General features: G+C 40.0%; 1 protein-coding gene across 2 annotated transcripts in view; it reads left to right on the top strand.

The window, feature by feature from the left end:
- Positions 1 to 1,135, top strand: part of TXNRD1 (thioredoxin reductase 1) — a 98,105-nt gene extending 96,970 nt beyond the window's left edge. For both annotated transcript variants that reach the window (XM_070756275.1, XM_070756274.1), the window contains one exon: positions 386 to 1,135. In XM_070756275.1, the coding sequence (XP_070612376.1) occupies positions 386 to 448 (63 nt within the window). In that variant the 3' untranslated portion in view covers positions 449 to 1,135. The remainder of the gene's footprint in view (positions 1 to 385) is intronic.
- Positions 1,136 to 22,336: the final 21,201 nt, after the last annotated feature.

Below are 22,336 nucleotides of genomic sequence, written 5' to 3'. Positions count from 1 at the left end.
CGAATCTAGGAATAATAATAATAACAACAACAACAATAATAATAATAATAATTATTATTATTATTATTACTATTATTGCTATTATTGCTATTATTATTATTACTATTACTATTATTGCTATTATTATTACTATTACTATTATTATTACTATTATTACTATTATTACTATTACTATTATTATTATTATTACTATTACTATTATTACTATTATTATTATTATTACTATTATTACTATTATTACTATTACTATTATTATTATTATTATTATTATTATTATTATTATTATTATTATTATTATAAAGCAAATCAACATAACTCTCCATACCCAGAAAAACTTTTCTAAACAATATCCATGGCTTGTGTTTTCTCCCTTTTCTCTTTTTAGATATTCACTACATTGTCGGTGACAAAGCGTTCTGGTGGAGATGTTTCCAAGTCTGGTTGCTGAGGTTAAAGTCACCCGCTGTTTGCCATTGCCAAAGATTGACTTTCATCACTGTTGCAAACCTTCAGATGTCCGCAGCTGTGATGTAAGAACTATTAAGACCTGCTCTCCTCCAGCTCCGGCAAAGGAGCAGACGAAGAACACCGAAAGCTGCAAATTAATTGTGATGATTGTACGGCAACTGGCATGACAGCGGGATAGGCCCATGATCAAGGTGCTGTTGGCAAAGCATCGGCAAGATGCTTCCATGAAGTCGTAGCCTAAAACCAGTTTCCCTGGTAGGCAACGATGGAACAATTGCCAGCACAGCTTGAAACTCTTTTTCTCTCATTGGAATAAAGAGACTTAGCTTCACTTTCATGATTTTTATAGACCCTCCAAGGACATAAATCTATCTGGACTTCTACAGAAACAAACAATCAGGTTCTGAAGAAATAAATGTGCTTCTAAGATGAAACAGCAATATCATTGTGCCCTCTTAAATTCTGTAAAATTGAAAGGGATACTGTGTCACTGTTATTCCTGTTTAGAAACTCTGCTGTGTTTCTGATGCTAATTATACTGAGTCATTTTGATGGGAAAAAAATCCCCCCTCCTCTCCATCATCAAAGCAAACCATGTCTGAATTATTTATATAAAAGACTGTATTGAAAGAGATCTATAAATATGTTCCTGAAAGCTTTTCTGATCCTTCCTGCCTTCTGAAGTACTTTTTTTTATATAAAAAAATGATGTGCTGGATATTAATGTGCTCTGTTTAAATCTACTGCATCCCATTTTCACACCCATCACTCCTGTTCAATTGTGACTGAAGAAAAATGGGCAGTCTATGGCCAGATTATTTCCGTAAATCATCATTTACGCTATTGCAGGATTCTCTAATCAGTTTGTTGCAGGACTCTCCCAAGTCCCTGAGAGAATCTTAGAGAAAAAAATGATAATTGTCACTTCTGATTTAGTCCTATCTCCTTGGTACCTCTCAAGGGTTTCTTAAAAGAGAGATTCCTTCCCGCTCAATTTAGCATGTGCAAAAGATCAAATCCACACGTAAGGGTCCAATTAAACTGTTTTACAGCCTATGCACAGGAATCTTAACTAATAGTTAATACCTGCTTGGAATTAGATAAGGGTCTGATTTCAAGGGTGTGGAGGGGGAGTTGAATTTAGCTGCTTGCGGCTACATATGGATTTTAGGCTGATCCCTCTTTTAACTTCACCCCCAGGTCCTGCCACTTCTTCTCCTATATAATCCCAGTATAAATTAAAACTTTCTGCATGAATGATTTAAGGGCACTGTGACATATGTTCTGAGAAGGAACTGTAACTTCTGCAGCAAGTAGTGTGGGACATACAGTAGTTGCAGTGGTTTTCAAGGGGACACAATCTGAAGTTAGTTGGGGGAAAGATCAAAAGCAACATGAGAAAATATTATTTTACTGAAAGAGTAGTAGATCCTTGGAACAAACTTCCAGCAGACGTGGTAGATAAATCCACAGTAACTGAATTTAAACATGCCTGGGATAAACATATATCCATCCTAAGATAAAATACAGAAAATAGTATAAGGGCAGACTAGATGGAACATGAGGTCTTTTTCTGCCGTCAGTCTTCTATGTTTCTATGTTTCTTCCCCCCCCCCAATAATCTGGAACAGTCGCTAAGTGAATTGTAAATCAAGGGTTATTTGTATAGCCCAGGGATAGGCAAAGTTGGCTCTTCTGTGACTTGTGGACTTCAACTCCCAGAATTCCTGAGCCAATGATGCTAGCTCAGGAATTCTGGGAGTTGAAGTCCACATGTCATAGAAGAGCCAACTTTGGCTATCCCTGGTATAGCCAAAATAAGCCAATAATTCATGTTGTTTTTTAAAGACCATCAATCTTCACTACGCATGGTGTATACTTTTTGTGAATAAGACTTCTTATTTGATGTCAATCAAAAGGCAGGCAAGAATGCATGTTGTTGGGGAAGGCACATCTTCTGTCCTGGACAAAACCGCGTGCACCCCTTTTTATTATCATCCATTAGCCATCAAGTTACATCTCATTAGATGTTAGAGAATACACAATCTTATTGGCTAGTTTAAAGGATGGGTTGCCTCATGTTTGCCTCATGGACAGTGAACGATCAATTGTTTCATGGCCTGCGTGCAGTTTTGGGGGTATCTCTTCTCTCCAGGGTTGATCAAGAAGGAAGTCTGTTAATAGGAAAGATAGTATCTGTGGAATGCCAGTAATTGTTTATCTGGTGCCTTATCACAGGATTTTAGCCAACTCCGTGGTAGGCCAGCCAGAGACAGCTTTTAATCCCTATCTCCACATTATGTCATTGCACAGCATCAGATACTTTAGAATATTTTTGTAGAGCTTGGTTGACCTAAGTACCGGTTGCTTCGCAACCTCTCTGGTGTAGGATTTGCACTGTTGAATGTGTCTATGAGAATAACTGAAGAACAGCTTCAAGTACCATTTCAGCCAAGGACAATAATGACTAAGTGAAGTAAATGAAAAATGGAAACCACAATCATCTAATCCCAGGTGTTTTTTTTTCAAGAGGCAACTGGACTTTCTGCTTTCGCTGAAGAAGCTTCTTGGATGAGGAGTGCAATGCCTTCCAGAGAGTTTAGTTGCCTCTTGAAAAAGCACCTTTGGGATAACCATGACCTGGATGACTGAGAATCTCCATAGATACAATCACGCAAGGACCTAACAGCTAGAGATCCAGACCTTGACATTCTAGAGCTTTACTGTATATGGCTTCTGGGAGCCTTGAATGTGATCCCTGGAATTCTTACTATGGTAACATTGCTACTGAATTCTATTTTTAAATGTGTGGGGGAAGATTGATTGTTTTTTTTAAAGTAAGGCGTAATAAGTAGAATTTCTATTTTTCTTTTGGTTTTTTTCTCAAAAGTCAAGTACAATCCTCAACATGGAATAGTTTTCATATATCCATTTCAATGTTTACTGCACTTTACACAGTGTTGCATAATCAATTAGTTCCCTGATAGGAACCTGGTGAGGGTATCCAGAGGCTATTAAACTACAACTCCTAGCAAGCACTCCTAATCAAGCATGTGGTATTTCGGAATTCTGAACTGCAATTAGGACCAGAATTTCCATTGCTAAGCAAGATGGTTGCTAAGTAAGTTATAACTGATTTTACCTTTATTGGCACAGTAGTTAAGCCAGGGGTCCCCAAACTTGGCAACTTGAAGACTTGTGGACTTCAACTCCCAGAGTTCTCCGGCCAGCATAGCTTTGAAGACTTCTGTATTAAGGAAATGGTTGCAGTTAGGTGAATCACAGAGTCATTAAATTAATCAAGTTTCCCCCATTGATTTTGCTTATTGGAAGGTGTTGTGGTTGACTTCGGGCCAGCTCCTGTGGTGGCTGATTTTGATGCAGAGGAATGGGGGCTGTCTGTTCACAGAAGACCAATCTGGCTGCAGGACAAATCAGACAGTGAACCAGAAGCAGAGACGGATCAGGAAGGGATTGGAGAGACCGGGGAATGGATTCAGTCGGCTCTCCAGCCAGAGATTCATCTGAATCAGAAGGGGAAGAGTTAATGAGTAATCCTATTCTGAATGCTCCGGTACTGAGAATGCTGAGAAGACATGAGCAACTATGCAAGCATAGAAACAAATTATAGAGCACAGGTGATGAGACTTAATGACGCTGCTGCAACCTTGAAAAAAGGGGAGGGTTGGAGAGATCTGTGTGGGAGATTATCATTTAGATTTGGAGAGAGACATTGATGCATGGTGGTTTCGTTTTGGCCTTTGGATCTCTGTGACATTCTGACCTTTCAATTGTGAGTTATTGCTGGTTGCTGTAAGCCTGAAAGGTTCCTGCACGGACTGGAGTAATTAACTCTGACCTATTGCCTACTTAAACTCACATTGCTCTGAAACTTCGTGGTTTGCAGTTTTCTGAACATAAAGAACAATCCTTGTTTGATTTTTACAAATCTGAACGGGCGTGTTTGATTCATTTCTTCTTCGGTGGTTTGAGGCCAGGCAGAACAGAAGGTGGATGGAAAGATCACAACTAGTGATCACACCTGACCTCAGGATGCTATAATTTTTGTAAAGGCGTGCCAGTTGCCTAGCTACCAAATTCTAATCCTATGACTGGAGATGCTGCAATGGTGTGAGGACCAGTTGTGAAATCCTTTACTTTCAATGCTGTTATGACTCTGAACAGTCGCCAAACTAATTGTTAAAAGTCAAGGACTACCAGTAATTCGGTTAGAAAATCAGAGCAAAGACAACATTAGGACAACCATTTTTTTGATTTGTAGCTCTTTTTAAAGACTGTCTTTAATAGAACAAAGAAATCTTAATATTTGGATTATTACAATACCCAGATTGCCAAAATAGAAATGGTCTTTTCCAACAAACCTAAAAACACTTCATCAGAAGCTTGCTCAGGAACACTGCAAAACACTTTACATTTAACTTCCAGGACATCTACCTGGGGAAGCCCATGATTGCTCTCGCAGCTGCATTCTGCACATCTGAATCCAGGTGGCCCTTTATATTTTCATTTCGATCATAGAGTTGTGGTATGTTGTTATTTTATGGTTGAAGTAATAATCCAGGGCCATCTCGTTGGGTACCCCATAAACTTTGGTCTTGCAAATGCAGTTAATGGGTGAAAAGTTGAGTTCTAACATTTCTTTAATTTTGAATAATCAAAATACATTTTAAAGATTCGAGGGATTAGAAACAAACAGAAACAAATGAATAACACCCACCCCAAAAAAACCCAGTGTCTTTTCTGAGGAATAGGAAGGGTAGATTTAGAATCAAGGACACTGGCCAAGGACACTGTGGCACAAAGCTGTTTCCATAAATTATTTCATTTCTGAATTTATAAAAACAAGGACTTAAGTTAATTAGCCATTTTAACAGACATACAGGATATACCTGGAGGCAGTGACAGGCTGGCATGTTGCTGAATGAGTGTATAACCTTTTTCTGTTGCTGCTATTAATTCATTTGAGAATGATGGAACCGGCAAAGGGAATAAGGTGTATGCAGTGCGGGGAAAATGTTAGAAGAATTTTGATGGATTAGACCAAAGATCAGTATAGCCTGCCGTCTTGTTTCACCAATCAGATGTCTCAGGAATGTCAATAAAAAGCAGAGTAGAATAGCAAGCAGTTCAGTCGCAAGACATCAGGAACATTCAGTATTGACATTCTGTTTTTAACAAAAACAAGTCTCTGTTAATCACTTTAACTAAAATCAGGCAACATCTTGTGGATACAATTTCACAATTCTACCAAAATCAAAGAAGGAGAAGGAGAAGGAGAAGAAGAAGGAAGGATGAGAAGAAGGAGAAGGAAGGAAGGAGGAGGAGGAGGAGAAGAAGAAGGAAGAGAAGGAGGAGGAGAAGAAGAAGGAATAGAAGGAGGAGAAGAAGAAGAAGGAAGAGAAGGAGGAGAAGAAGAGGAAGAAGAAGAAGGAAGAAGAAGAAGGAAGGAAGAGAAGAAGGAAGAAGAAAAAGGAAGAAGAAGAAGAAGAAGAAGAAGAAGAAGAAGAAGAAGAAGAAGAAGAAGAAGAAGAAGAAGAAGAAGAAGAAAAATATTGAAAAGTCTTCTGCTTCCATAGCAGCCTTTCTCAATCTGGTCCTCTTTCAATTGTCTATTGCTGTCTGGGGATGATGGTAATTGTTGTTTCATCACATCTGGAAGATTGCCACTAAAAGGCAACATTGGGTCATGTATGACAGATTTCATTAAGGAATGAATAGCCTCAGGGGGAGTTATTCAGACACATATTTCCTTGATATCTGGCACAACACAATGTTCTTCCTCTCAACATGTGCGCAGGAAGAATGAAAACAGGGATGGCAAGGATTTCTTCTGCTTCACCTTTTAATTCAGCAGAGATAATTTTACGCTATTGCTAGTAGACAATATGAATAAAAGTTAGCATAAGGCGTCAGGGTTCTTTGAGCATTTTTGAACCGCAAACATTTCTAAACTGAAATTGAAGCTCAATGACTATCCAACATTTGCAGTTCTTCGATCAGTGCATTGTAAGTGTCAGATCAAAATCTATATAGAAAAATGGCCACTTATGGAAAGATAAGCAATGTCGTTTGGAGAACAGCCTTCTCTGTGGCGGCCCCGACCGTCTGGAACCAGCTCCCCCCAGATATCAGAGTTGCCCCCACCCTCCTTGCCTTTCACAAGCTCCTTAAACTCACCTCTGTCGTCAGGCATGGGGGAATTGAAATTTCTCTTCCCCCTAGGCTTATAGAATTTATACATGGTATGCTTGTATATATGAGTGGTTTTTTAAATTGGGTTTTTTTAGATTGTTTTTAATATTAGATTTGTTTACATTGTCTTTTTATATTGTTGTTAGCTGCCCCGAGTCTGCGGAGAGGGGCGGCATACAAATCTAATAAATAATAATAATAATAATAATAATAATAATAATAATAATAATAACCCCAAATAATGTACTGGTGATAAATACTACAATTGATGAGGTGGAGAAATTATTTGCAAAGATAGAATCTATGGCAAAAGTGTGTACAAAAACATGACAGTACAGTATGCATGCGGCTCGTTCCGTACATTTTGGTTAGTGATATGGAGGATTAACTTCAGGTTACTTTCAGTGCATCAAATTCTACAGCATACATGGAAATATATACAGTATATACTTTAGCATTGCAGGATAATTCACAGCCCACTGCCTGGAGTTCAGTCCTAACTGGCTTCCAGTTTAACTCAGCTTAACACCTTTGTGATGATAAAATGAAGGTGATGAAATGAAGACCCAGATTGTTGGGGGCAACATGCTGACTCTGTAATTCAATTCAATTCAATTTATTAGATTTGTATGCCGCCCCTCTCCGAAGACTCAGGGCGGCTCACAACAATAATAAAAACAATATTCCAGCAAAAACAAATCTAATATTAAAAAGCACATAAAACCCTATTATATTTTAAAAAGCAAACAACATAACATACCCAAACATAAATATAAAGAAGCCTGGGGGAAAGGTGTCTCAACTCCCCCATGCCTGGCAGTATAGATGGGTCTTGAGTAATTTACGAAAGACAAGGAGTGTGGGGGCAGTTCTAATCTCCGGGGGGAGTTGATTCCAGAGGGCCAGGGTTGCCACATAGAAGGCTCTTCCCCTGGGGCCTGCCAAACGACATTGTTTGGTCAACAGGACCCGGAGAAGTCCAACTCTGTGGGACCTTATCGGTCGCTGGGATTCGTGCGGTAGCAGGCGGTTCCGGAGGTACTCTGGTCCAATGCCAGCCCTTAGAGAGGGCTGTAAAGCACTATGAAGTGGCATATGCTGTGTTCTGCCGATCTCTCTGGTATGAGCCTCCCGAAAATTCAAGTGTACAAATTTCAGACACACACACATTTGAAAATTCAAAATAATGTTCTTTATCACAAAATTCAAAATAAACTAAGCACTCGTTTTGTATTGCAAAGAGCACTCGTCCCAAAACAACCTGGTAGTCTGTACAATCCCCTTAATCAGTCCTTAAGTACTTAGCTTGCAGCTGGGAAGAAATGTCACAGCCCTCCTTCTTCCATGAAGTGAAACACACACACTTTGCTCTGCTTTGGTTTCAAAGTCGTGAAAAATCAACAAACAAAGTCCGGAGACAGCATGGCAATCCTGAAGCACAACGATCAGATAATCTTCCACAACGGCCAAACCCACATGCTGCTATTTATATCAGCAGCACTAATTACTGGAGCCCCACCCAAACACAGGTGGCCTCTCTTATCTCCTGTAATATGCCCTCAATTGGTCTCTTCTGCATCCGAATTGACCGAAGATAATGGAGATTGACTTCCTGGGCTGTGTGCCAAGCCTCCCTCTTCCAAGTCACTCCCACCTTCTTCTTCGTCCGAGGAAACTTCACTACCTGACTCTGTCAGCAATAAAACAGGCCTATGACATGTTGAAGTTTCCCCTGCCTCCACCTCCACATTCCCTGGGGCAGGAGCTGGGCCAGTGCCAACCACAACATACTGTAAGCAGGGTGGGCTGTTGCCCAGATTGGGGGGGGGGACACAGTTGGATACCGAAAATGGAGCTCCACCCCAGAGCACCCAATTTGCACTGAAAGACGTGTTTATGAATATACACTGCTCAAAAAAATAAAGGACACATATAAAAAACCCAATATAACTCCATGTAAATCAAACTTCTGTGAAATCGTCAGCCATTGAAGGACATTGGATGTCAAGCTCTTGAAATCTGGTTAAATTCAAAAGCCAGAGGCATTTTTAATTAGATTATTGAAAGGGAAAGCGGATTGGGTTATAGAAATCTCAGCAATAGGCTTGGGCAGGAACACAAAATCTCTGGGTTGACTTGTGTTTGTGTTAAAAGGACATCTTTTATCCTTTTGACTGATGGAAACAGGCCCTCCAGGTAACCAGAATGGGGATCTTTCTCGGGCTCTGAATATATCATTACAGGGAGCAGCTTTCAGTTTGGAATTATCTTTCTCAGAGAAAAGGAAAAAAAGAGAATGTAGGAAATCACTAATATACTCTAGGGCAGTGGTCCCCAACGTTTTTTCCACCAGGGACCAGTTTCAGCAAGACAATTTTTCTATGGCCCGGTGGGGGCGGAAAGGGGTGTGGTTGGGGGCGGGATTAAGCATGGGGGTGCTGGTCCTTCCTGCCCCTCTTTCCCACCATCGCCCTGTTGACGGCAGAACCTGCCTCCCAAGCCCTCTTGCCCAGCGGGAGCTAAGCGCTGGAGAGGGGGTCAGGCTGGCCCTCCTGCCTCCCCCCAGCCAAAAACGCAAAAGCGCCCCGCGGCAGAAGCCAAAAGAGGCTTGAGCCTCTCGGTCCTTCCCGCCCCTCTGTCCCGTCCATCGTCCTGTGGCCGGCAGAACCTGCCTCCCAAGGCCTCTTGCCCGGCGGGAGGCGAAGCGCTGGAGGGAGGGGGCGGCGGCAGGAGGGCCGGCAGCTGCTGACTCCACGGACCGGTGCAACATGCCCCGCGGCCCGGTACTGGTCCACGGCCCGGTGGTTGGGGACCCCTGCTCTAGGGTTCTTGAAGCAAAAATGGATATAAAACAATGAAGCAAACAAACATTGTTTCCAAGAAAATGACATATTTTGTAGTTTCTATGAGTTCAGTTCAAGGGAAACTATTAAAACTTGATTATTATTTTTTTATAAAACTAATAAATTATATATATATATATTTAAAAATATATTAAAAAGTGATTAAAATCATTCAAAAATCTTCTTTCCTTTTCTCTTTTTAAAAAGAACTCTTATTAAATATTCAACTCTTTGGATATTACATATAAAATAATTCCCAATTAAACATAAATAAAATAATACCATTTCCTTTCAAAAATCACAGCTGAAGTGTGTCTGAATTTCTTCAGTTTCTTCCTAATTCCAAAATCACTTGCTTTAGAATCAGAGAGGGGTAGTTTGATGGCAAATATTCTGTATGCACTGATTTATTCAAATAGCTTTATGTACATTATATTATTGTCTGCATCCCTGTAGGATGTAATAGCTCAGAATATGTTTATTTAGGAGACTTGTCTGGAGGATGCATAGCAGATACAAAGAAAATGTAGCAGCAGCAATGATCTAATCCTTATAGATTGTTTATGGCTTTGCACACAAGCATGCTGTATTAACACACATAAGGAAGCAAGAAGTAACAGATTGTCCAGCTGTACAATTAATTAATAGAATCAGAGAAAATACTTACCACTAAAATAGTTCTGTGCAAGAGCATTAGGAGAAAACACCAATGCCGCCTTCTAAGCCTCAAGGGTCACTGTTCTGATTACAGTAAGACCTCACCTATCGCGGGTGTTACGTTCCAGACCCGGCCGCGATAGGTGAAATCCGCAATGGGGAATTTATCCTCCTTCCCACCAGCTCCAGATGCCGGGAGGCGAGCAACGGCTAACCCCCGAGTCTTCGGAGAGGGGCGGCATACAAATCTAAATAATAAATAAATTAAATAAATAAATAACCTTTCCCCCCCACTACTACTTACTCTGCGCCTGAGGAAAAGAAGGGGAGGGGGGCAAAAGAATCGCGGCCCCCGAGCATTCCCGACCCACTGCTGTTCTTTGCAGCAGTTCGGCCAAACGTTGTCTTTTTTGCCTTGCCCCGACTGGAAAGTCCCTGGTGAGCTGCCCCGGCTGGTTCTTTTTTTCTCTCTCTCTCTTTTCTTTTTTTCCCCCCTCCACCCGCCCAGCACTTCCTCTTCCGCCCTTGAGCCCAGTCTGGAAATCCCCGCCGCGTCGCGTTCCTTTCTTTGCTCGCGCTCACTCGTTCGTGCACTGCCGGGAGCTCTTTCTACAACCCCAAGCACACCGCCGACGCCGCCAACCACTAAGCGCGCCTCCAAAGACTGCCTTCTCGGCACTGGCGAGGTGGGTTGAACGAGGGGACGGGCCTCTGCCAGAGCTCAGTCCCCACCCCGCTCATCATTCGGGAGTCCCGCTGGAATTATTCTAGCGCTTGTTTGTGTGGTGAAATGATTCAAATGAAGCTTCTCTCTGAGCATGAGCTGAGCGCTTGTCCTGCCCTTCCAAACTTCTAAGCGCCGTATCTGTGCCAACGCTGACTTCAAAACCCGCGATGAAGTGAAGCCGTGGTAGGTGAAGCGCGATATAGCGAGGGACTACTGTATTGCAATAATAATTAGTGAACCAATTTGCATTAGAGAAGTAACATTTGGCAGAGAAACAAGACAGCGCTGAAAAGGTGAGGGTAGGCTGCCCATTTCATTGTATGAACTCAGTTGTTATAATTTCTCATTTCTTTACTGTATAATTTCATTTCAGACTTGCGCTACCAATAGAATAAGGCGACAGCAGTGATGTTTTTCCTGAGTTTTGTCCTTTGGTGAAGGACAATAGCCAAATAGTCTTTAGCAAAGAGCAAGCGTGTGTATATAGACCGCCTTCTGCCGCACGAATCCCAGCGACCGATTAGGTCCCACAGAGTGGGCCTCCTCCGGGTCCCGTCAACTAAACAATGCCGGTTGGCGGGCCCCAGGGGGAGAGCCTTCTCTGTGGCGGCACCGGCTCTCTGGAACCAACTCCCCCTGGAGATCAGGACTGCCCCTACTCTTCCTGCCTTCCGTAAACTCCTCAAAACCCACCTTTGCCGTCAGGCATGGGGAAACTAAACATCTTCCCCTGGGCACGGTGAATTTATATATGGTATGCTTGTGTGTGTGTGTATGTTAATATAGGGGTCTTTCTTAAATTTATAATATTTTAATTAATTGGATTAATGTATTGGATTGTCTTTTCACTTGTTGTGAGCCGCCCCGAGTTTTCGGAGAGGGGCGGCATACAAATCCAAATAATAAATAAATAAATAAATAAATGTGTATGTGTTCACATATGCAAAAGAGCATTTCTGTTATGACCTTTGGTACAGGAAGAAGGATGCTATTATCAATCATATATGAATGTCTGTGTATTTTCGTTCCAGTCACAATTCAAAGTGTTGGTTATGACCAAGAAGCCCTTCATGGCATCGGACCAGAATATCTCCAGGACCGCCTTCTGCCGCATGAATCCCAGTGACCGGTAGGTCCCACAGAGTTGGCCTTCTTCAGGTCCCGTCGATGAAACAATGTCGTCTGGCGGGACCCAGGGGAAGAGCCTTCTCTGTGGCGGCCCCGACCCTCTGGAATCAACTCACCCTCCTTGCCTTTTGCAAACTCCTTAAAACACATCTCTGTTGTCAGGCATGGGGAAATTGATTCCCCTGAACCGTTCCATTTTATGCATGGTTTGTATGAGATGTATGATTGCTTTTATATTAAGGGTTTTAAATTCTTTTATCTATCTATCTATCTATCTATCTATCTATCTATCTATCTATCTATCTATCTATCTATCTATCTATCTATCTATCTATCTATCTAATCTATCTATCTATCTATCTATCTATCTATCTATCTATCTATCTAATCTATCTATCTATCTATCTATCTATCTATCTATCTATCTATCTATCTATACATCTATCTACCTAACTACCTATCTACCTATCTACCTAATTATTTATTTATTTACTTACTTACTTACTTACTTATTTATTTATTTATTTATTTATTTATTTATTTGTTTGTTTATTTATTAAATTTGTATGCCGCTCCTCTTCGTAGACTCGGCGCGGCTCACAATAGCAATAGAACAATTCATAACAAATCTAATAATTTAAAAACATTTCTTTAAAAAAACCCATTATTAATCAGACATACATACAAACATACCATACATAAATTGTATAGGCCCGGGGGAGATATCTCAATTCCCCCATGCCTGGCGGCAAAGGTGGGTTTTAAGGAGTTTACAGAAGGCTAGGAGGGTGGGGGCAGTTCTAATCTCCGGGGGGAGCTGTTTCCAGAGAGTCGGGGTCGCCACAGAGAAGGCTCTTCCCTTGGGACCCGCCAAATGACATTATTTAGTTGACGGGACCCGGAGAAGGCCAACTCTGTGGGACCTAACCGGTCGCTGGGATTCGTGCGGCAGAAGGCGGTCCCGGAGATATTCTGGTCCGATGCCATGAAGGGCTTTATAGGTCATTTTATTGGATTTGTTTTATTGTTGTGAGCCGCCCCGAGTCTTCGGAGAGGAGCGGCATACAAATCGAATAAATAAATAAATAAATAAATAATAATAATAATAATAATTTTGATGCATGAAATATTAGCGGATACCCATTAGCACAAACCTATTGCATTGATCCCCACAATTATAATTTTTACTTATATACAGATAGTCCTTGACTTACAAACACAATTGAGACCAGAATATCTATTGCAAAGTAAGGCAGCTATTAAGTGAGTCATGCCTGATTTTACAACCTATTTTGCCACGGTTGTTAAGTGAATCACTACAGTTAAGCGAATCATGTGGTTGCTAAGTGAATCCATCGTTCCCCATTGACTTTGCTTGTCAGGAAGCTGGTTGGGAAGCTCCCAGATGATCACCTGAAGATCACCTGTTCCCAAGATACTACAATGTCATAGATTACATGCCAGTTGCCAGGCAACCAAATTTTGATCACATGGCCATGGGAATGCTGCCAACAGGTCATAAGTGCGAGGACCGGTCATAAAGGGGCGAGTACAAGTGCACTAGAGTGCCTTCCGTCCCCTATCTTATTGCTCTCCTATATCTCCTATAGCTTTCTTCTATTCCTATACAGTATCTCTTCTTCTATTCTTTTATTGATATGTTGTATTATTATACCTTCTTTTGTATTCTTTCTTAGATATATTTTACCATGAATATCTCCTCTATAATCTTCATCATGTATTTTACTATATGTATATAGATATATACCCACTAAAACCCTCATCGTGTATTGGACTAACTAACTAACTAACTAACTAACTAACTAACTAACTAACTAACTAACTAACTAACTAACTAACTAACTAACTAACTAACTAAAGACAGAAATAAATAAATAAATAAATAAATAAAGACAGAAATAAATAAATAAATAAAGACAGAAATAAATAAATAAATAAATAAATAAATAAATAAATAAATAAATAAATAAATCACTTATTTCAATGCTGTTGTAACCTTGAATGGCCATTAAACAAATGATTCTAAATAGAGAACTACCTGTACTCTATTAGGGAGTCAAACGTGTAATTATTCTTTCTGTTCCTTTTGTGAACATCCATTAGTTTCCTCACAGCGAGCAGATTGCATTTTCTTCCACTAGAGGGCACCCTGTGTGCGTATATATTATGCAGTTCATTACAGGAGGGAGACAGAAATGGCTTTCACTTACCAGGCAACAACGTGGAAATAAATCTCCCTCTTTCCTCTAAAGATATATTGAAAGGAGGCAAATGAAATGCCATGTTTTATAAAGCCATACACATTTATTCCACACCTTATCCTCATCATTAATTAACCCAGTGAAATATAGATCCTCGTCCAACATAATATATAGCAAAGATAACTGAAATAAATGTATGGTGACATCTTAATTTAGCTTTACAGTGCAGTCTGCGATATGTCTGCCTGGTCATATTATCCCTGGATGCAACTGCTCTAAGAAACAACACCTTTAATTTAATTTAATTTTTTACTGAAAATACACGCAGTGCAATTTTCCAAGGTGGTATCTGATTCTATAAAATTGGTACAATTAAGGGGCCAAATCTGAAAGATAACTGAATTCTCAGCTGGCTCCAATTTAAGGGATACTGAAGGTCCCATCATTAATTTTAACTACTTGCTCAGATTCTAAATCCCTTCATTTCTTTTCATCAGTCACTCATTTCATGATTCGATGCACAACTTGCAAATATAATTTATCCCTATCTTCAGTGAAGGGCTGCAAAATTTTTTACTACCACACTGTGGGCATGGCTTATTTTGTGGGTGTGGCTTGCTGACCATGTGACCAGGTGGGAGTGGCTTGATTATCATGTGACTGGGGGTGGCTTAAAAGTCTGTGACTGGCTTAAAGGTGGCCAACTTGACATCACTCACGTCAAAGGTTTGGGTTAGGGTTAGGGTGCCTGGCCTCTCCTTGCCTCAAAGAGATACAATTTCCCTATCTATTTACTATTACTGAACATCCAAAATATACTGTTTAATTCTATGTATAATTGCCATATGTGTACATACATATTACACACAGGCACATAAAAATATACATTATCTACTATATAAAGTGTATGTACACACACACACATGCACGCACAGCTCTTCTAAAATTATACACATTCAACCTCATTTACTGTGATAGGAAAAACATACCCAAAGCCCAGAAGGGAAAAAAAGAAAAAAATTCAAATTTTTTCTACCGGTTCTGCGTACCTGACCGTATCCATAGGAGCTCATCACTGCCTATCTTATAACATGATTGGTGTGCATGCATGGATTTTATCATTTATATAATTTTATTAATTAGATTTCTATGCCTCCCTTCTGCGTTGACTCAGGGCAGCTCACAAAAGAGGTAAATACAAAAACACATAAGAAATCTAACATTAAAAAATATACTTTAAAACCCTAATTCTTGTTCTGCCGGCATGTTTCAACCGCCCGTAATTACAGGGTAATTAGTCCAGGGAGACACACACCACACGATAAAAGGAAAACCCAAAAGTTTTTATAAACAGAAAAACAGAAACAGCTCCCTTTTTAAATGTCAAAGGGATTTTCTGGTACACACAAGGCACAGGTGAAATGCAATCCCAATAACTGGGAAATTGAGTCCAATTCTAAAGTCCAGAGAGTCCACACACACAATCCTGAACAGCAAAAAAACACGATCTTGACGAAACAATGAATCAGATAAACTGCCATGAGGCTAAAACACTAGGCTGCACTTTTATCTGTAGCACTAATTACATCAGCCCCACCCAACCACAGGTGGCCACATTTTCTCTTGTAATAATCCTTCAGTTTTTGTCTCCTATGCATCACTCTACGCATGCGTGGATGCATCATTAATTCTTGTTCAGAATCCAGGGATGATACAGATGATTGATCTCCTCCTGGGCTGTCTGCCAAACTCCCCTCTTCCCTGTCACTCACGCTTCCTTGGTCAGAGGAGGTGACGTCGGCAGATTCCATTGAGAGCAAAACAGGCCTGCGGCATGTGGATGTTTCCCCCACATCCACCTGAACATTCCTTGGGGCAGGAGCTGGGCCAGAGCTAACCACAACAATTCTTAAAACCAACCATCCACATTTCATCCTCTTGTTCATTATGCATTCAATCATCGGCTGGGGCTGGATGTTAAAACTCAGTGGACCCAGGCCTGATTTATTTATTTACTTATTTGTTTTGTCAAGTACATATTGGAGGTATGTAAAGATATAATAATATTCATATACATGATACTAGTAAAAAAAAAAAAAGAAACATTAGGCCAGGGGACGGAAGGCAATCTGGTGCACATATGTACGCCCCTTACTGACCTCTTAGGAATCGGGAGAGGTCAACAGTAAATAGTCTAAGGGTAAAGTTTGAGGGGTTAGATGATGATACTACAGAGTCTGGTAGTGAATTCCATGCATCAACTACTCAGTTACTAAAGTCGTATTTCCTGCAGTCGAGTGTAGAACAGTTTACTTTAAGTTTGTATCTCTTGTGTGTTTGTGTGTTGTTGTGGTTGAAGTTGAAGTAGTCATTGACAGGAAGGACATTGTAGCAGATGATTTTATGGGCTTAGATCGTGTTTAATGATGGCAAAGGTAAGTTTTTAAAACCTTGTGGAAGGCCGAGAGCAGTGAAGGGCTACCCAAATTTTTACTACCACGCCGTGGGCGTGGCTTATGCAGGACACCCTGCATTTTCTTTCAACATTTTTCAGGGCAAATTGGGTGCTGTGGGATAGAGCTCCATTTTTGCTACCCCGCTTCATTCCCCCCATCCGGGCAGCAGCCCACCCCTGGCCGAGAGAGTGGGGGCATTGTGAATCTCTGGAGGGAGTTGATTCCAGAGGGCTGGGGCTACATGCACCATAGCTACATGCCCGCACACAATTGGTGAAGATGAGGAAGGCACTTAAAAATGCTATTTAGAAAAAATATATAAAATTCTGGCCATGTTGTTCTGCGTCACTAGCTTTACAAGGCAAAATGAATTACAGGATTTATTTGTTTTGGCAGTTTTGCTCAAAGACAAGGCATAATCTATGTCAAGGACTATCAAATCTGCCTTCTCCCAAGTCCAATTTTCCAGCAAATGCAACTGTCCTTAAATCCATCTCTAAAGATAAGATGCAACCAATCTCACTCCAAGATTTAAAATCTATGCAGAGATGTGAAACCAATGGACCAGGGCCAAATTCAGCTCCTATGGATGCATTTAAATTCAGCCCACTGCTACTTCTTCAAGCTATTTAAGTTTATAATATCTTAACTGGCAACAGTGAAGGTCTCTTTTTCTTCTTCTAAGGCTCTGCGTAGGAGTGGAGAAATTTGAGGACCATATCAAAAGGCACCAAGGATTCTAGTTTCCCAACCAAGCTCTATAATATGGACAGAGAAAGGTGGGATCCCTAATTAGTGCCAGTTCTAGGAACTCATCAACACTTATCATAATAATAAAAATAATAATAATATTAGATGAGCTGTTGTTGGAAAATTGGAGAAAAGGGAATTTGATTGAGTTCACTAAAGTGCAATGAAAAACAGAGACAATCTGACAATAAGAATGTATATAGCATGTTGTTGTGATTCAGCCTGAGGCTCCTCAGGGACCGGCTGGAGCTCTGCCGGACCCATGCCCAGAGGAGGAGGACAGTGACCAGGAGGGGGAGGACCAGGCAGACGGGGGAGAGGAACGTCAGGAAGAGGAGGAGGGAGAGCAGCCTGAGACCCCCGGGGGGGCCTCTCCCCAGCTAGTAGCCTGGATTCATTGGATGAAGATGCACAGGCTATAATAGACATGAGGCAGAGACGTGCAGCTCAAAGAAGGGGCCAATTAGAAAGATATTTCCATCCCTGAATTGGCAACAGCTGGGTTTGGGTGTGGTTCTCCTCAACAGGGTTGAAAAGGCAGGCCCGCCCTTACAGTCTTGTGGAGAGTTATCAACTGGGAGTCCTGTGACCTTGCTTCGATTCTTGGCGCCTCTGATCTTGGCTTGTGGCCTAGAAGGCTGAAAAACTTGGGGGAGGTGTGGGTTTTATTATCTCCAGTGTTGTTTTTGCCAGCAAGAATCCTGTTTTATTGCCTGGCCTTCGTGAAACCTCTGTGAAGCTTCATCGTGTTCCTGTCTGTAAGAACAGTTTGTGTTACCTGTGTTTGCTTTCCAGTATATAAACTGCCTTTGCTTTTTACCAGTGTGTCTGGATACTCTTTTTGGTTGGTGTTGGCATCTGGGGGGACCCAGACAGAACAGCCTGTATACTTGTTACTGGATTCTCAACATTCCTTTCATATGCTTTCTTATAAAAGTTGTATCATTGATAGTTGCTTGAAAAAAAGATGCCATCCAGCTTTGACATGCGATGAGGGAGGGGATGCTCATTTTTAAAAAGAGGAAGATAAAAGCACTGTAACAGCTTTTAGCTGTAGATAAGTAGCTTAGGCAACCCAAACCCCTAACCCTAACATCACCATGTTATTTTCTAAATAAAGCTCACATTTGTTTTACTTTCATGCGAGATTCAAGAATACTTTCTTATAAAACTTATAACAATGCCTTTAGCCATCATAAAGGTATAGAAATAGCTTTAGCATTCATCTCTGAAGGCATTAATTCCAGTGATGGGCTCCTACGGGTACGGTCAGGTATGGTCAGGTAGAAAATTTTTGAATATTTTTTCCCCTTCTGGGCTTTGGGTGTGTTTTTCCTATCACAGTAAATGAGGTTGAATGTGTATAATTTTAGAGGAGCTGTGCGTTCGTGTTTGTGTGTACGCACACTTTATATATTAGATAATGTATATTTTTGTGTGCCTGTGTATAATATGTACGTACACATATGGCATATATACATAGAAATAAATAATATATTTTGGATGTTCAGTAATAGTAACTAGATAGGGAAATTGTATCTCTTTGAGGCAAGGAGAGGCAAGTCACCCTAACCATAACATGAGTGACGTCAAGTTGGCCACCTTTAAGCCAGTCACATGACTTTTAAGCCGCCACCTGGTCACAGGATCAAGCCACTCCCCCTGGTCATGTGGCCTGCAAGCCACAGCCACAAAATAAGCCATACCCACAGTACGGTAGTAAAATTTTTTGCAGCCCTTTACTGAGTAAGACTATCAGTTCTCCATCCCTAGCTTTTCAACCACAGTATGGTTTTTTTTGTGTCATTTCCTACTCAAATCACCCTCGGCTATAACTTGACTCTTCAATTCCTAAATAACCACCAGATCATACTTGTCTTCTTTATTTTTCTCTCTCTCTCTTCCAACAAGAGTCACATTTCCTTTATTCTGATATAACTAAACTTTTCAGTAAGGGGAGATGCTTATATACTCACCACATTCACATTGTAATGTAGTGTTTTAGCCTTTTTAGGAGTTTAGGTCTAGGGCTGAATTTAGGAAATGTCTAACTAATAAGTACATCAACATGTTTCTTTGGCAGCGGTGCCAAACCCAAAGCATCATGGCGGTGTATGTTAAACTGGGCGTGGGCATGGCCAGCGCAAGACTCATCCGGCTCGTGGCCACTAGTTTGACAGCCCTTTTCTATAGAATCTAAAATTATGGGGTTAATCAATGTCCACTACTGTAGAAGTGCAATATACTATAGTATGTTCTATAAGTAGAATGTACATGATGTTCAGTGAAGGGCTGCAAAAAATTTTACTACCACACTGTGGCCGTGGTTTATTGTGTGGGTGTGGCTTGATGGTCATGTGACCAGGTGGGAGTGGCTTGACAATCATATGACTGGGGGGTGGCTTAAAGGTCATGTGACTGTGTGGGAGTGGCTTACCAACCAAGATAAGTTTTCAAATAGGTGCTTGGACTCTTTTTCAGTTGATTAAGTCACATTATTTGAATACCCACAAAAAGGACAAATGATAGACAACATTATTTATCGAGGAGCACAGTAACATTTTAAGGTTCAGTATGATAACAGATTAGGCAAGTAGCTCAATTTTTTTTAATTGCTATAAAAGTTCAGTTCTAGCTAATGATTAAAATGATTAAAGCATTTATGAGTAAAAACATACTATTTAATTATTTCCTATTTTAAAAGTAATTAAGGATCATACTAAGGTACTAAAGAAGGAAGGACAATAAAAAACTATTAAGTATTCGATAAATAGTGCATAAACTTACTACCCTCACTGTGTCCCGCTCCGTGGGGGCAGCAGCCCAATCACTGATGATGTTACAATGAAGCAATCACACAAAACTACTATGAACATTGTCTTTAAAAAGCACATTTGTAATGTTACACATATTTTTTTTTGGAGAAAAAAAAACAGACAGGAAGGCGAACTGTATAATATATCTTCAAATGGCAGAGGAATGGTTAAAAATTCCCAGGAACCTGTTATAGCCCTTCGGCTGAATCAAAACCTACCTTGAGATGACCTTTAAGGGCATTGAGAATACAGAACACCAACAAAATCCCCTTCTATTCTTCTTTGCCACTTTAGCAAATGTTATTCATGACTACCTGAGTTGTCCTGCGATCTTGCTTCTCTAGGGATTCTGAATTTATTGACTCAATGCATGTTGCACTGGCAGCTGGACTCAGACAAAATGATGGCCACAAGTTGAAGAAAAGGATAAATTAAGTATGGAAGGATATCTTTAGAAGTGACAAGTGAATTAATTCCTTTGGGAACTTCAATGCCAAGAATGTATTTTATTTGGAGACAAGATCTGTCTCAACCTTGGGCAATCATTTCTGCCTTCTGGAGCTTATGGTGGATGCCTTATCTTGCAATCAGTTTTTAATTTTATGAAATTACTGAAGTGAGGGAGGGGAGAGTGACAGCCCAGAAATATAATGATCAGTACAATAGAAACAAAAATAAAACTGCCAATAATTCCCTTTGTTCTCAGTTCTATTATCCTACTTCATCTCACTACAGAAATTGATAAAAATGTTTTGTTTTTTACTGAGGGAGAAAAAAGAAGTCAATTTCTATAGAAGGGTGAATAGTGTCTTCATAATATTTATTGTGTATGTCTGACTGTGTTGATTACATTATTAGAGACATATTACTTATTCTTTTATTTTTATAAGAGTTGTCAACTTTTTCAAGACATTATAACTGTTTGACAGTGTATGTATGTTTGTTAGATTTGACTTAGGGTTTTTATAATAGGTTTGTTTAAGTTTAAATTTAATTGGATTTATATGCCACCCCACTCCGAGGACTGTTAGGATTATAATGGGATTCTACTACTGTTGATGTTTGACTTCTTTCTACTATTGTACTACTGCATTGTTTTTATTGTAACATATAGCAACATGAGAAAATATTATTTTACTGAAAGAGTAGTAGATCCTTGGAACAAACTTCCAGCAGACGTGGTTGGTAAATCCACAGTAACTGAATTTAAACATGCCTGGGATAAACATAGATCCATCTTAAGATAAAATACAAAAAATAGTATAAGGGCAGACTAGGTGGATCATGAGGTCTTTTTCTGCCGTCAATCTTCTGTTTCTATGTTTCTATTGTTGTAAGCTGCCTGGAGTCCTATGGGATTAGGTGGCATAGAAATCGAATAAATTAGATTACATTAATCCAATGAATTTTAGTCAATTCGTTAAACTTGCCTAACAAAGCAAATAGTTCAGCCTAAAACTACAAGTCAAAAATGTGTAAAACAAATCCAGAGTTTAATCGCTACTACCAGTAGTAGCAGCACTGATGACAATTACTCCTCCACAAGTGAAGGACTGGAAAAATACGACAAACGTATTTATCTTAGAAGGTGTTAGGACAGCTGGCTAAGAATTCTGGGAGTTGAAATTCATTATATCTGGCACATACCCTAGTTGGATCTGGCTGTTATAGCTCCATCTGTTTCAAAGGTAATTCTGAGTTGGATGCATGTTAAAGAAAAAACGTCTTTTATTTGCCGTGTTTGCACTGTAATCTTATGCTGCACACCAACATGTCTAATTATAGAAGAATTAAGTATAATAGTCATGTGCATTTATAGCTGCCTTTATACTGTGTGTGCATACCATGAGTTACTTATAAAAGGGGATTAACCAGAGATTACTGCAGCTGCCCCTTATACTTTGAATCTGCGGAACTGACTTAAGAAAAAGAAATGTAATTTTTAACTTGTAGAGAACAGGAAAGAAAAATGTATTAACAAACTATTGTGCTTTTTCAAGAATCAAAGGTAGCAATTCTAATAACATTGTTATTTATTTATTTGTTTGATTGTTAA

Source organism: Erythrolamprus reginae, chromosome 6 (genome assembly GCF_031021105.1).
Source record: "Erythrolamprus reginae isolate rEryReg1 chromosome 6, rEryReg1.hap1, whole genome shotgun sequence".
Taxonomy (NCBI): Eukaryota; Metazoa; Chordata; class Lepidosauria; order Squamata; family Dipsadidae; genus Erythrolamprus; species Erythrolamprus reginae.
The sequence above is the reverse complement of the archived record's forward strand: the minus strand, read 5'-3'. Positions and strand labels throughout refer to the sequence as shown.